This window comes from Ramularia collo-cygni (genome assembly GCF_900074925.1).
Source record: "Ramularia collo-cygni strain URUG2 genome assembly, contig: RCC_scaffold27, whole genome shotgun sequence".
Taxonomy (NCBI): Eukaryota; Fungi; Ascomycota; class Dothideomycetes; order Mycosphaerellales; family Mycosphaerellaceae; genus Ramularia; species Ramularia collo-cygni.
The window spans coordinates 84,287-98,759 of NW_019716281.1; the positions used below are offsets into that span (position 1 = coordinate 84,287).

A 14,473-nucleotide genomic window follows, 5' to 3' on the forward strand; every position below is an offset into this window, starting at 1 on the left:
CGGCCGCGGCGGACGTGGGATGCATGATGCATCCTTGAGCGATGTCGAGCTGGCTGAGATGAACTTTCGCAGTAGCACTCCGGGGTATGATAGCCGTGGGATGAATATGTGTGTGTGTGCCAAGCTGGTGCCATGCGTACGTACATGTGYGGATACTATCATACTACTACCTTAGGTACTCATCCACAGATCCAGTGTCCAGTGTCCAGCTGACAAAGTGTCGCGGGGCAACCTAAAGTCACCGCGGTGTGATTGAACTTTGAAGGGCGTTGGAGGCTAGGTGGAGCCTGAGCCACAGACGAGATCGAAGATCATCCTGGCAGCCCAGTCCTGCAGCCTGCAACTGCAACTGCAACTGCAACTGCGGCCGGGTGACACTACATTCCGGGCGACCAATGAAAGAGTGTTCCTGACGGCCTTCAAACCTTCTTCGCCCCAAAAAAGCTTGCATGTGATAGTGGGCGCTGAGGTCAGAGGATGATTGCAGGTCATTGATTGCAGGATTGGATGGGATGGATGGATGGATGGATGTGGGTGGAAGGGAGGGAGGGTTGTGGTTGTSGCTGTGAGACGGTGAAACTTGTCCCTTCCATGAGATTTCCACGGGCAGGGCAAGCTATCTTCAGGTTCAATCATCATCACACATCATAATTTCCCCAGTCTTTTCTCTCCACGCCGTGCCGATTAGCGTACCAAGCTTTCGCAACGGGAATGATGTGGTCGTGTGTTGCTTTGGTCTGGTGCCAAAGCCTCGGCAGACGTCTTTACCTTTGAAAAGCAACGCTTGCCATTCTAACATTCCGTCACGAGGTGCAAAGACGGCGGCTCTAAAGTAGTCAAAAGATTAGCGCGATCCGGAGCAATAACAATCACCACTCGGGATACTACAACCCAGCCCGCTCGTGATCCGGTTTGACCGCTTCCCTATCCATTACTCCGCGGAACAGGCTGCGTTCCCTGCTTCGCCGCGGTCATCGTCGGGAAAGCCAGCATTATTGTGCTCGCTGTATACACATRGCCGATGAACGCGTTATTAGGCACTACGTACACCTGCGGCGGCCCCGTTGGGGGAAGGAAGAGGGGCGGAGGCAAGTCGGGATCCAAGTCAAAGCTGCGTGATGCGACCTCGCCGGCAAGTCCGCTCCAGTTTGCCCAGGACCTGAAGGACCTGGTTGCCAGCTATGGAGGGCGTGGAGATGCTGTGAAGAGGCGTATCGAACAAGAATTGCAGGAGCAGCGGCAGTGTATGAAAAATGCTGCGAGTGCAAAGGAATACCGGGAGGCCGCCGATCGTCTCGACATGCTGGAGGGAAACTACGCCTGGAAGTTCGAAGAGGATTCCGAGCACGCGGACATGGTCCTCATCAGAAGCCGTCTGGAAAGTCTCAAACGGGCAAACCATGCCGGAGACATGGAGGAAATGCYGTCGTTGATCCGGAACGACCTTAAGAGAGACCTCGGCGCCATGTGCAGCGTACAGCTATATTTACATTGCCACACCGGAACAAAACACCTGATCGACGAGTGGACAGACGTTGTCAAATACACCATCGAAAGACTCCTAGTTCACTGCGAGACTGCATCCGCCCCGGATGTTGATCGATATCTGCTTGCCCTGAAGGCTGCGAGAAAATCGTTTGGGAACAGTGCCCTGATGTTATCTGGTGGAGGCACTCTTGGGATGTGCCACATTGGCGTGGTCAAGTGTCTTGTACAAGAGGGACTTCTCCCACGAATCGTTTGCGGTTCTTCGGCTGGAAGCATCGTTGGGTCTGTGTTGGCAACTCAAAAGCCCGATATTGTTCTTGCGAAGCTGGACGAGCTTTGTCGTGGCGATGTCAATGTCTTCCAGGACCACACTGAAATTCAGGGCGTGATTGGAATGGGAATCAACATCCTCAAGGGCCAACCCGGGTTCGAGATCAAGAACCTCTGCCGTGTCATGCGATCACTGTTGGGCGACATTACCTTTAGAGAGGCATACAACCGTACAGGAATGGTTCTGAACATCCACGTGTCCAGCGGCGACAAGTTCAATCTGCCGCGATTACTGAACTACATTACTGCGCCCAACGTCCTGGTATGGTCTGCCGTGGCGTCATCTTGCTCCCTGCCCCTGGTATTCAAATCCAGTGGGTTGAAGGAGAAGAACCCCGATACAAAGGAAATCGATACCTGGGGGCATCCGGATCATCAGTGGATCGACGGGTCTATTGCTGGTGATCTTCCAGCCCGGATCCTGGAGAGGTTGTTCAATGTCAATCACTTCATTGCCTCGCAAGTCAATCCTCATGTTGCAACATTCCTTCCACAAGAAGGAGACTCCCCGACTTGGTGTCGCCGGGGCGCAAGCGCAGTCATGGATGGCGCCATCCACGGACTCAGTAACATGGCCGAGTACTTTGACGATTCCATCACCCTGAAAATGCTTCATTCCGTCTTCAGTCAAACCTACACCGGCGACATAACCATTCTGCCCGACACGGCGTGGACGCGATATGTTGAGATCCTTGCAAACCCTGACGAAAGATTCATGCGCAACGCCGTGCGATCTGGCGAAGAGGCAACTTGGCCGAAACTTGATCGGATTAAGAACACAGTGGCCGTCGAGCTAGCTCTGGATCGAGCGATCAAACACATCCACGGGATCAAGGTCGGCAACATGCGAACGGATAGTAACGGTGTTCACCGCGCCCCATCATCAACAAGGTCGGAACTTGGCTTGACGCGAAGAAGCAGCGCAAGAGGTGCCAGCCTCGCTCGCACCACTCGAGGCAGATCAAACAGTCATCGCTCGGTCAAATCCATGGTCGAGCCATCCAGAGCCAGCATTGTTGACCATTTGACGTCCTCATCAGACGAGACTCCGTCGGGATACTCATCCCCTGTCACATCTTACAACGATGAAGATTTCGACGACTTGGAAGACGACGACTCACCCGCAATGACAGTTGATGCAGCCGAGCGTGCAAGGCTTGGGTTTCTCTCACAGCCTGCTTCGCCCAGCTTAGCATACAAAGCCTTTCACTTTCCAGAGCCTTCAGCACCGCAGCTTCCGAGCTCTCCTGAGTTGAGACGTGTGTTCAACGACCTGCACATGTCTGCAATACACCTCCCAGAGCGAAAGTCGCGCCCTGAGGAGAGATGAAGCCATGACCTTCATGAATTTCTTTACACCTTTGGGATTAATGGCACTGTTTGGAATGAAAGGGGGACGGAGATAGTGAGATCAGAAGGCTCACTGCCACTTCGGGGATCTTGCATAGCACAGCTGTCTGTTCAGACTCTTTGACGTAGATCGACGTAGATCGATCTGGGAATTCCTAGAATATTAGATTCTCAATCCAAATTGTCGCCATCTTCACGTTGTTCAACTAGATCCCCAACCCCCAGGTAGATTTACAACCTCGGGGTTCCTCCCCGACCGCACAATTGACCATACCACATCTTCATCAGACTCATTCACCTCTTGATGCTCCGCAAAAGCCGGAATGAGTGCAAAATCTCCAGGGGCGAGATTCTGTCGTTTCCGGCCGCCTTCGCTGACTATAGTCCCATGTCCGGAGAAGGCGAAGACGACCGTATCTTGGTCGCCGTGGTGGTGGATKGCTGAGGCGCTGTGTGGTTTTGCTATCATGCGAGAAGCGCAGATTCCATTGCAGACATCTGTGAGGGCGTTTTGGCGAATCATTCCTTCTGTTTGGCCGCCGCTTTCTTTGAGGGAGGATGAGGGGGTTACGAGGACTGGGTTTTGTTCGGCGGGCATGGTGATGGTAAGGTAGATTGGTTTCGGGCTTGGGATGCTGGAGGGTACAGTCTGGTGGCCAGGTGATTTCTCGGCTCGGAGTTCGAGTGGTGATGAGATGGAAGGACGCAAGGTTAACTCTCCGTTCATCAATCAGTTGTGGTTTGCCGTACACGCACTTTGTCTTACCACCCGGGTGATTTATGAGTGACGTACTATACACAGAGTGGGGGAAAGCTTGAGGGGCATGTCGCATACAAAAACGAGGACAACCGTGGTTTCCATTTGCGGTTCGGGGAAGATTCAAGGTTGTGAACGATGCTTGCTTGATTGAAGGAAGTCACGTATGTAGCCTCCGGAAGTGGTGTACTTGCCGTACATGACCATCAAGAGGGTGGCTCATTCTTCATGCTTCTGCTGCATGAGACTCTTCCAACCTGGAAGCATTGACATGGCAGACAGGCTCGCCGGAGGTGTCTCCATCAAACCTACCAGCATTGCATGCCGTTCATGATGTGATGCATTCACCAGCGTGCTCAGGACGACGCTGACTGTACAGATTGCGGATGTTGACGAGAGAGTTCAGACGGCGAGATCGCCTTTAGTCCGATACCCCATGGGCATATCCCCACACTCCCTCGACCAGACGTTGCCTCTTCATCTTATACACACTCCCCTAAGAAAGCATAAGGTAGGTACCTTAGCCGGTAAGAGTTCTGTTTGCGAACATTCCGGGCGCGCCGCGTCGCGACCGAAATGCCGCCCCCGACATGTGAAAAAAGCTTAGACGCGGCGAGCTGCCGAGGCTGGTTGTGCGCGCCAATCACAGGCCAGGTCTTCGTGGATGACATGATCACAAGGACCACAAGACCGCGGTCCTTTGGAAAGTCCCATCACAAGGGAACGAGAGCGAATAGACCAAAGCTCGGTGTCTTCACATGCAAGACGCGCACGGCGAGCCTAGGTACCTAATCTTTCTTTCTTCCATCCCCTTTGCTGCCATCTGCCTCTCCAGAACCACTTCCCCACAGACCTTCCTCTCATTGTCACCACTCCTCTATATCTGATCAGTTGAATCATGTCGAAGTCCTTCAACGTCGCCGATGTRGCAAAGCACAACAAGGGAGATGACCTTTATATCATCGTCGACGAAGATGTATATGATCTCACCGCCTTCCAAGATGAGCGTAAGCAACTTCACAGGCAAAGGGATTCGCCTTTGTTCATATGGATACCTTGAAGCTTTGCTAACCATTATCTCATAGACCCTGGCGGCAAGAAGAGTACGGATCGTCGAACTCCCACACCATATGTTCCCTGCTAACTTCATACAGTCCTCACCAGAGTTGCCGGCAAGGACGCGAGCAAGCAGTTCTGGAAGTACCACAACGATGGAATCCTCAAAAAGTACAAGGGCAAACTGCAGGTTGGATCTCTAGACACCAAGCAAGCCCAGGCACCTCCCACGCCTCCACCATCGCCACCGGCTCAGAAGGCTGAGAAGGTCGTGCCACAAGCCGAGTCAGGTGCCATCGTTCCTGCTCCGGGTCCTGCTGCGAAGGAGGAAGCTGAGGCATTGGATGCTTTCGGCGACCTCGTGCCATTTGCCGATCCATCCTGGTACCAGACATACCACAGTCCATACTACAACCAATCCCACGCCGACCTTCGCGCCGAGATCCGACAATGGGTAGAGGACGAGATCATGCCCAACGTGACCGAATGGGACGAGGCGAAGAAGGTGCCAGACAGCATATACAAGTCCATGGGTGAGAGGGGTTACCTCGCAGGTCTCATGGGCGCTCGTGAGTGGCCAACGCACCTCACCAAGCACAAAATTGCATCTGTTGCCCCTGAAAAGTGGGATCAGTTCCACGAGATGCTGCTCACTGATGAGCTGTCTCGATGCGGCTCGGGTGGTGTTGTGTGGAATCTTATCGGTGGTTTCGGCATCGGCATGCCACCACTTGTCCACAACGGCAAAAAGGAGCTTGTCGATCGCATTGCACCCGGCATATTGAGCGGGGAGAAGCGTATCTGCTTGGCCATCACTGAGCCTGATGCCGGATCTGACGTGGCTAATGTCACTTGTGAGGCTAAGCTCACAGAGGATGGCAAGCACTACATTGTCAACGGCGAGAAGAAATGGATCACCAACGGAGTCTGGTAAGAAAACCACGCCAAACGGACAGCGTGCCTGGACCATTCGACTGGTGGTGACAGTATCAGTCGGATCGAACAGCGCGTCGCACAATTCGAACTTATACTAACATGACTTAGGTGCGACTACTTCACTACTGCTGTTCGAACGGGTGGCGAGGGTATGGGTGGTGTCTCTTGCCTCCTCATTGAGCGCGAATCTGGCGGAGTCTCGACTCGCCGCATGGACTGCCAGGGTGTGTGGAGCTCTGGCACCACATACATCACCTTTGAGGATGTGAAGGTTCCCGTTGAGAACCTGATTGGCAAAGAGAACCAGGGCTTCAAGGTCTTGATGAGCAACTTCAATCATGAGTACGTGCTTCTGGCGCCCTGGCGCGTCCCTATGAGTCGAGGAATGAACAGTCTCCTGGACTTTCCAAGGCGTGTCTTTTCCCGGGATTGATACGGTCTGCTGACACTTCGACTAGGCGTATCGGCATCATTATTCAGTGCGTCCGCTTCAGCCGTGTGTGCTACGAGGAGAGCGTGAAGTACGCCCACAAGCGCCGCACCTTTGGCAAGGCTCTCATCGAACACCCCGTCATTCGTCTGAAGCTGGCCCACATGGCACGTCAGATCGAGGCGAGTCAGGCCTGGCTAGACATCCTGGTTTATCAGTGAGTACATTCCATCAATTCTCACATTTTTATTAAAATTATAGGACTAACCGGACCACCTTTCTAGGGCCAACTTGATGGGAGAGACTGAGGCTATGCTCAAGCTTGGTGGTGCGATCGCCGGACTCAAGGCTCAATCCACTGTTACATTTGAATTCTGCGCCCGGGAAGCCAGCCAGATCTTTGGAGGACTAAGCTACAGCAGAGGTGGTCAGGGTGCCAAGGTCGAACGGCTGTATCGAGACGTTCGTGCATACGCCATTCCCGRTGGTTCGGAAGAGATCATGCTCGATCTATCGATCAGGCAATCACTGAAGGTTCACGAAGTATTGGGGATGAAGTTGTAAGCATGAATAAGCATGATGGACATTTCTGCATAGCGTGAGGAATGGTTGGATTAGCTTCGGGAGCTTGCAGACGATCATGTCATTCTGGTACATTTTTGAGGGATAGGATACAACAGCTTCTTATCCTTACTTCTTCGATTCAGAAGTGCCATCCGCTGAGAATTCCGAATTCCACGTCATGGTGGTCAGCATTCACGCAGCCCACACCAACAGATTCCAACATCGAATGATATCAACATTTACCAACACCAACATTTCTCGGTCAGCGCTTGCTTGGCAAGAAAAATGCCCCGCTTTCCCCTGTCTTTGAGCAGGGAACGGGACAGGCGTTCTGGCTTTCTCATGCCGGGCCGGAGAGTGAACACGAACGCACTGGGATCGATAAGTCCGAAATAGGTCGACCTGCACAATGATGGTCGAAGGCCCCGATACGCCGCTTGGGGGCGCAAATGGTTCTCGTGGGCAACAACAATAATCCACTCCGACTCCAAAACCAACACCAACACCAACAAACAGATCCCTGCGCTGGAGAAAGGAAGCGCGCAGGTGAAGTGAGTAAAGTGAGTGGCTCGGCAAAATGTGGATCCAAAAATAACTGATCGTCCCAAATCCTTCGACCGCCATCGCTCATCATTCTCTCATCATGCTTTTCCGCACAAGGCTGGCAATTCTCGCAGCCACGCCCGTAATGCGCAGCGACGGTCAACCCTGCTCCGGCTCGCACCTCAGCCTCGACATGGCCCGCGAGACATCGCATGGCACGGTGCCACAGTCCCAGTCGCCAGACGCTTGCACCATGCGAGATTGACGTCTGCTCTGCTGTAGCTTTCAATCCTGCGTTCCTCCTTCTCGCCTGACTGCGCCTGCACGCCTGATGAGGAGTATGACTATTTCTTTTCTTCTGTTGCCTCATTGTCTCACAACTATGCTGCTGTGGTAACTACAATCAACTGTTCACACTAAAGTATACAGGTCTTGGAAAAGGCATCTCCGGAAACCCTGCATTTCGGAGTGCTATACTGGTAGGAGGGGAGCCCGATGCACATATACGCCACGGCCAATGCTGACCCTACCGAGCATCTCAGTCAGCCAGGCCGACGCAATGAAGGAGGCATGTGCTGCTTCCATTGACGCAGTTACAACATGTACTCCATCTGACGACGAACAAGGACACAACGCTGTTAACATTGCAAGACGCTCCATGTCCATATTCAGCAGGAGAGGTACCATGACTCCCGAGCCGCCGGCTTTTGCTCCCTTGGAATCCGTCGCCACTCCCAAGCAAATGAGCGAGAAACAGCGGAACTGGCTGTTACGAAAGAGCGGCAGCCGTGACGGCCCGATATCATTGAAGAATGCGCGGCTCAAGTCTCGTCGAGGGACGGTCCTCCGCGCTGTCCCTCCTGCAAACGTCACACGATTGAGTGCTCTGGAGGAAGAGATGGCTCACAGTCCCAATGAAGAAATACTGTCAGCGATTGGTGAGCACCCTCCGACTGGGCGTCCTCCGGTCAGCCCTTCCTTCTCTCAATCAACAACGTCTCAAGAAAAGCCCGGGCATATTCCCCTTTCCAAACGCAGCAGTCGTCGGGATGCAAGTTCAAGAATCGGCGTTTGGGTCGATGGCGTAGTTTACTGGAACGAGGCCGAGACTGCTACACCAAAGCCGATTCCTGACCCGAAACATCTCAGCCATGTTCAGTGCAATATTGCTAGGAAACCGACCATCAGGCGAAAGCCATTACTCTCGGTCGTCATTCCAAATGGTGGGCTGGGGCCTTCTGATCGCAAAATCCATCAGCCTCAGCCGCGTCGTCCGCAATCAAAGGTGATACCTCCTTTGGACCGTCCACGCGCACCGCTGAGGCAATGGAGCCCAGATCAGTGTTTTAAAGCATCAAGTTGGGATTCGCAGTCCAGAGGTACACTATTTGGCGAGGTCACAGTCCCTAAAGTCGGAAAGCCTACCTCGGTCCGTCAAGATGCTGAACCACAAGTATCCCGATCTTCCACGTCCAGCAGCTCTATCGGAGAGAACACCTCAACCTATAGCAATCGAAGCTCGGCAACGAGCATTGAAGGACTCGTCAACACCGATGCGAAATATGTGTGTAAGCTCGATGGCAAACTCGACATAAGCCGTGGCTTTCCAACTGGGCTTCAATCTTGTCACACGCCACCTGTGCCAAATCGAGCACCACCTGATCCGCCAGCCTTGCAAGATCGGCCAGTGCAGTCGACTGGCAATACAGCACCTACAATAAGACTGTTGCATCCTCACGATACATTCAGCAGCTCACTGCACACGCACAAAGTTGACGAGGCAAGCCCAACCTGGAGCCAGGCAGAGGAGGACCTTCAGCATGAACTTTGCGCCACGGCTGGGGAACACGATAATGTCGAAGCCCCTACGAATACCATGGCTTTTCAGGGTCTCATTCGCCGCAGTGGGAGTGTTCGCGAGGTCATGGAGCCTCCATGTCGCGCACCGACAATCCCCAAACGGTCTCGCAAGCGAGACTGGACAACGCATATTTCCTATCCTGCATCGGAATTGCAAAGGCGACAAAGTGAATCACAGCAAAAGGGATCAGGTTTGAGTCAAAATGTCGGCGTTTTGCGGAAAAGTGTCAGCGTGTCTTGCTGTGCCAACCCTATCAGCGCGACAAGGCAATCGATGCCATCTCCCCCTGGGCGATCTACTAAACGGCTACTTCCGAATTGTGTTGCCGTCGGCAATGGCAATGATCTGAAGAGTTCTCGACGAGAAGCGATTGCAGCAGCAATGACATCTACAGTGACATCCGAAGACGTATTGCTACACATTCTCTCTCGGCTCCATTCTCCGCAAGATCTGTTCCACACCGCCATTATTAACAAGGGCATGTATAGGGTCTTCCAAGAAAACCAGATACACCTACTCCGCACAGTCGTCTTTAATGAATCTCCAGCCTCCTGGGAGCTGCGCGAATGGACTGCACCAGATGGAGACGAACCCACATCCAGCAGTACTCTTTCACGTATGGAGCATTCGGCCCTCTCCTATATGCGGTGCTACCGCCGCGATACTGTTGTGGTCCAACGCTTGAGCCGTCTCGTCTTCGAGACGTGCCAGGGATTTCTTCGCCGCGAGACCGTAGTTGCTCTATCTACGCCGAGCCATCCAGACGCCCCTCGCTTCAACGACGCCTTCTGGAGGATATGGACATTTTGCCAGATTTTCGGCGGCGCAAGGAACCGCGAGGACGATATTACCGGCCAAATGGATTGGCTTAAGGGTGGTGTCCTTGCAAATAACGAGGACTGTATTGCCTCGACCGAGCCAAACATGGAATTCGACCTGAGGAGCGTCCTCATCTCGGCACCTCCATATTTTGCAGAGAGTAACAGGGGAGGACTCAGTGCGAGTCAGCTTTTCGACATGACTGAGATCTGGACATGTATGACCGCTCTGCTTCARGGCTATCATGGATGTGTCCGGCAGGCAAGATACTACGGTGTTTTCGACCGGTGCGAGGTACCCGAGGGCGATATCAAGGACGAGGAAACAATGCTTGAGGAATGGACTACATATCTGATGACTCTCGGTCCGAGGGTCGTGCTTGAAATGGCCCAGGTCTACCCAGCGGCTGGCTTCGCCTTGGCAAGGGAGAACGGCTGGACTCGATGGACGCCACCTATACATAACGGAAGCCGCGCCAGCTTCCTGAAAGAACCTGTTGCCAAGAGCTACGAAGAGCAAATCATTGTGGCCACACAGCAACAGCAAGACCCACGAGAGCAGGTCAGAAAAGATGCCAATCGAAGACGCGTGGCTACTCTGGCGGCTGAGATTCGCGTTCGACGGCAAAGCAGTGCCTACAAGCGCTCACCTTTGATCGATATGAAGAACGAACGTGCTATGAGTGTGATCTCGCGTAGAGATAGCGTGTCGCCCACCAGGGCCTATCATTCTCGTGAGGCTAGCCAACGCACCTCTGCTGCGTCGAGACCGGTGTTGGCCAACCCACGGTCGACGGAAAACACAAGCGAGCGTGCTATACAGCAACTTGTKACGATGGGATTCGAGCGAGATTTGGCGGTGGACGCGCTTCGCATAACGGATAGGGGGGATGGTTTGCGTCCGGACAGGGCCATTGATTTGTTGCTGAGGCAGCAGGAGGAGTAATGGGTTCTTACTGCTGCGTGCTTGTGATACCCTACCTTTAGTCGTAACGACTAAGCTTTTGTTGTGTGAATTACGCTAATATGACATGAATCATTTCGTGGATAGTTTCCTTCCTTGACATTGGAGGCTCACTGTCTATGTTGGGGTTAGGGTTGGGGTAACGCGCAATTCAATCCACGTGCCTCCAGTTGAAGTTCACCTGACACTTGAAGTCCTAAATGCCTTTTGTTACGCAATGCATATGCTTGTATTTAGTGTGGTAATTTGTTCATTGCGACAGTAGCCCTGATGGCACTTAACAAAAGGGAGTAATAGAGAAAAGAGTTGTCACCATCTCGCTATGTGTTCCGAAAAGAAACCACCACCATATTACGTTGACAAAGAGCCAGCTCTGGGTATACTGAAAGTAAGCTACGGTAAGGTGCTCGAATTAATGGTCTACTTCTTAGTTTTCCGTTCCCAGCCTTGAATGCAGCCAGATTTACATACCACACGTGAAATGCATGTGAAAGTTGCCAGTGCACAGACCAGACGAGGTTGTTTTTCTGACTCGTGTCGAGGTAAGGGCATTCCATCTTAGACTCAGGCTCCACAAAACCATTCCATTCGTAACCAATCACATACTTCTCTGATCGCCGTTAACACCGATACTCGCCAAATTGGGTTTAGTCTGCATCGCTGAGACAGATTGCATGACGTTCCACGATCTGGTGGGGCATCTGCTGCGTTGTCAATTACAGTAATTTGATGGCTTCACCGAAGAACCCCTCAACGCCGTCTCTTCCACCGCCGATAACCCCACACCCACGCTCATACCTATCCTCACGTCACTTTCCGACACCATGCAGCGGGTCAAGAATTTGGATTACGACGAGGATGACTTGTACTCGGACGACGAAGATTATAACGAGGAAGGCGGGGACGAGCAAGAGCAGACGGCAGAGGATCGCGAGAACTTCGCGGCACTGACACCGGTGGTACGAGCAGAGCTGGAGGAGAGTGGTGTGCAGGTCGACGATGGCGAAATCGAAAAGGCATTGTACTACTACTATTGGGATGTCGGAAAGAGCGTGGCATATCTGAAGAACTCAAAATCGCCGCAGACTGCAACTCCAGAGCAGCAACCGAAGAAGGAAAAGCCGAAGAGCAAGTTTGACGAGGCTGCAGAGAAGAGTGCAGAAAAAGCGAGTAAGTTGATTCCCTACGTTATCCCAGCATGAGACTTGATTTGGATACGACCATGCTTTCACGAGACTCGAGGTGGACACTATCCCACGCACCGTTCTGGTATTGTGGCTGATGATGTGCCTCAAGCACACACGATGTCAGCCAAAGACTGGTTCAAGGATACTCCCTGGACTGGCCTCGATCCATCCATCGTCGGCCAACTCGTACCAGCGATGCCTGAGCCACCACGCCCAAAGCTACTAGGTGGCTCATCGAAACTAGCAAAGCTAGCGGAAGAGCGTCGGAGAAAGGCAGTGGCATCACAGAACACACCAAATCCTGCGGTCGAGTCGCTCAATTCACTCGATCGTTTGAGTATATCGAAAGACTCGAAAGAAAATGCGGCGCCGGTTGCGGAGCCCAAAAAGTATCCAACCCGCCGCAAGAGATCGCCCACACCTCCACCAAGAGAACCGACTCCTCCACCCGAGGAGCCGGTTGAGCAGCTTCCAGATCTCCGATCCTCTCCAACAGCCTTTGGGCGGGCTCTCTCCAAGAGTTCTGGACAGATGAACGGTGCCACAAGGATGGCTCTCGCCGATTTGTTGGGAATGACGGCTTCTTCAAGTCCATTTGAAGGACCTTCACCAGACGACACCGTGTTGAAGGCACAGAACAAGAGCAAAGGGCTCAAAAAGTGACGTGGCTGACAATCGTTTCCGAGCAGAACTAGCAAAATCAGATCCATCTACAAATGGGATGGCAGCGAAGACCGAGGCATTGAAGCTGGATGCTGCAGCCGCAGGACCACCCCAGTCGAAAGTAAGGAGTAAAGGTCTTAATGTACCGAAGCTATGGAGCGAAGGGAGGGCAACAAGGAAGTCTACGGGAGGCTTCGTGGTTGTTGGTCATGTCGACCATGGCAAAAGTACACTCATGGGCAGACTGCTACTCGATACAGGCGCAGTGTCTCAAAGAGAGGTTGATAAGTACGTTGAAGAATCCTCCGAGTCACTCTCGCGGATCTAGCTGACACAATCTCAGGTTCAAAAAGCAAGCGACCGACATTGGCAAGCCCTCATTTGCCCTGGCCTGGGTGATGGACACGGGCTCCGAAGAGCGCGAACGCGGAGTGACCGTCGACATCGCACAGCATCATTTCAGCACGGACAGTGTCGAATTCACCATACTTGATGCACCAGGACATCGCGACTTTGTTCCCAACATGATTGGAGGCGCGTCGATGGCGAATCTTGCGGTCCTTGTCGTGGATGCAAATCAGCTCGAGTCCGGCATGAAGGGTCAAACGAGGGAACACATCGTGCTCGCCCATGCCGTTGGGCTGCGGAGGATCGTCGTTGCAGTCAACAAGCTTGACTCCACAAAGCCGGCATGGAGCGAAGATCGATTCGAAGCTGTGCGTGCTCCTGTCCTGAAACTGCTCACCGAGACCGGCTTCCTGGCCGAGAACATCGCATTTGTGCCATGCAGCGGACTGGGCGGCGAGAACGTGGTGACCTCGCCATCCAACGTAGCGGCCGCGAGCTGGGTTCAGGCATCGCACCAGACGCTGTTGAAGCAGCTGGAGAGCTCGATCCCACCCCTCGTCGGCCTCGAGGTTGTCGAGAAGCCCCTACGCATGCAGATTTCGGATGTCTTCCGCGGTGGCATATCAAATCCCCTGTCGATATCTGGTCTGATGCGTCAGGGAAGCTTACAGGTCGGCGACCTGATTGTGGCGCAACCCAGCGGTGAGACGGCCACGATCAAAGGCATCGAGGTCAACGGAGAGGCGCGGCCTTGGACGGTGGCTGGGGAGATACCAACCCTGCATCTGCTGGATATTGAGCCACAACACTTGCGGAGCGGAGACATTGTATGCACGTCGCTAAAGCCTGTGTCGGTGGTGAAGAAAGCAACGGTTAAGGTTCAGGCGATGGACAGTCTGCTGCCGCAGAGTGCGGACGTGCACCTGGGTCGCATGCACGTGTCGGGAGCCATCAGCCAGCTGGTGGCTACTGTTGATAGCAAGGGCGCGTTACTCAAGAAGAAGCCAAGAATGGTAAAGCCAGGACAGACGGCACTGCTCAAGCTCACGTTGGAAGATGCGGTGCCAATGGAGAGTGGCGATAGAGTGGTATTGAGAGCGGCAGGCGACACCATCGCGGCAGGCATTGTGCAGAGTGTAGAATCTTAGACGATAGATACCCACTTGAATGACAGTATG

At 53.3% G+C, this 14,473-nt stretch overlaps 4 protein-coding genes; all 4 read left to right on the forward strand.

Moving 5' to 3' along the window:
• Window positions 1-1,021: 1,021 nt before the first annotated feature.
• On the forward strand, window positions 1,022-3,148 carry RCC_11122 (related to esterase of the alpha-beta hydrolase superfamily; the record flags this gene model as incomplete). Its single annotated transcript, XM_023776346.1, has 1 exon — window positions 1,022-3,148. One exon carries the CDS (start codon window positions 1,022-1,024, stop codon window positions 3,146-3,148), a length of 2,127 nt encoding a protein of 708 aa, XP_023632114.1.
• A 1,675-nt stretch (window positions 3,149-4,823) lies between these two features.
• On the forward strand, window positions 4,824-6,911 carry RCC_11123 (probable acyl-CoA dehydrogenase; the record flags this gene model as incomplete). XM_023776347.1 has 6 exons in its annotated part: window positions 4,824-4,932; window positions 5,011-5,028; window positions 5,080-5,911; window positions 6,026-6,259; window positions 6,376-6,564; window positions 6,632-6,911. The coding sequence occupies 6 exons, from the start codon at window positions 4,824-4,826 to the stop codon at window positions 6,909-6,911; spliced, it is 1,662 nt and encodes a 553-aa protein (XP_023632115.1).
• A 1,102-nt stretch (window positions 6,912-8,013) lies between these two features.
• Window positions 8,014-11,079, forward strand: RCC_11124 (uncharacterized protein; the record flags this gene model as incomplete). The annotated part of the gene is made up of 1 exon (XM_023776348.1): window positions 8,014-11,079. The coding sequence occupies one exon, from the start codon at window positions 8,014-8,016 to the stop codon at window positions 11,077-11,079; it is 3,066 nt and encodes a 1,021-aa protein (XP_023632116.1).
• An 842-nt stretch (window positions 11,080-11,921) lies between these two features.
• On the forward strand, window positions 11,922-14,443 carry RCC_11126 (the record flags this gene model as incomplete). 2 transcript variants are annotated; one of them, XM_023776349.1, is made up of 3 exons in its annotated part: window positions 11,922-12,267; window positions 12,974-13,235; window positions 13,291-14,443. In XM_023776349.1, 3 exons carry the CDS (start codon window positions 11,922-11,924, stop codon window positions 14,441-14,443), a joined length of 1,761 nt encoding a protein of 586 aa, XP_023632117.1. The 2 variants fall into 2 exon arrangements, with proteins under 2 accessions (XP_023632117.1, XP_023632118.1); XM_023776350.1 differs by lacking the exons at window positions 12,974-13,235; window positions 13,291-14,443 and adding an exon at window positions 12,394-12,947.
• Window positions 14,444-14,473: the final 30 nt, after the last annotated feature.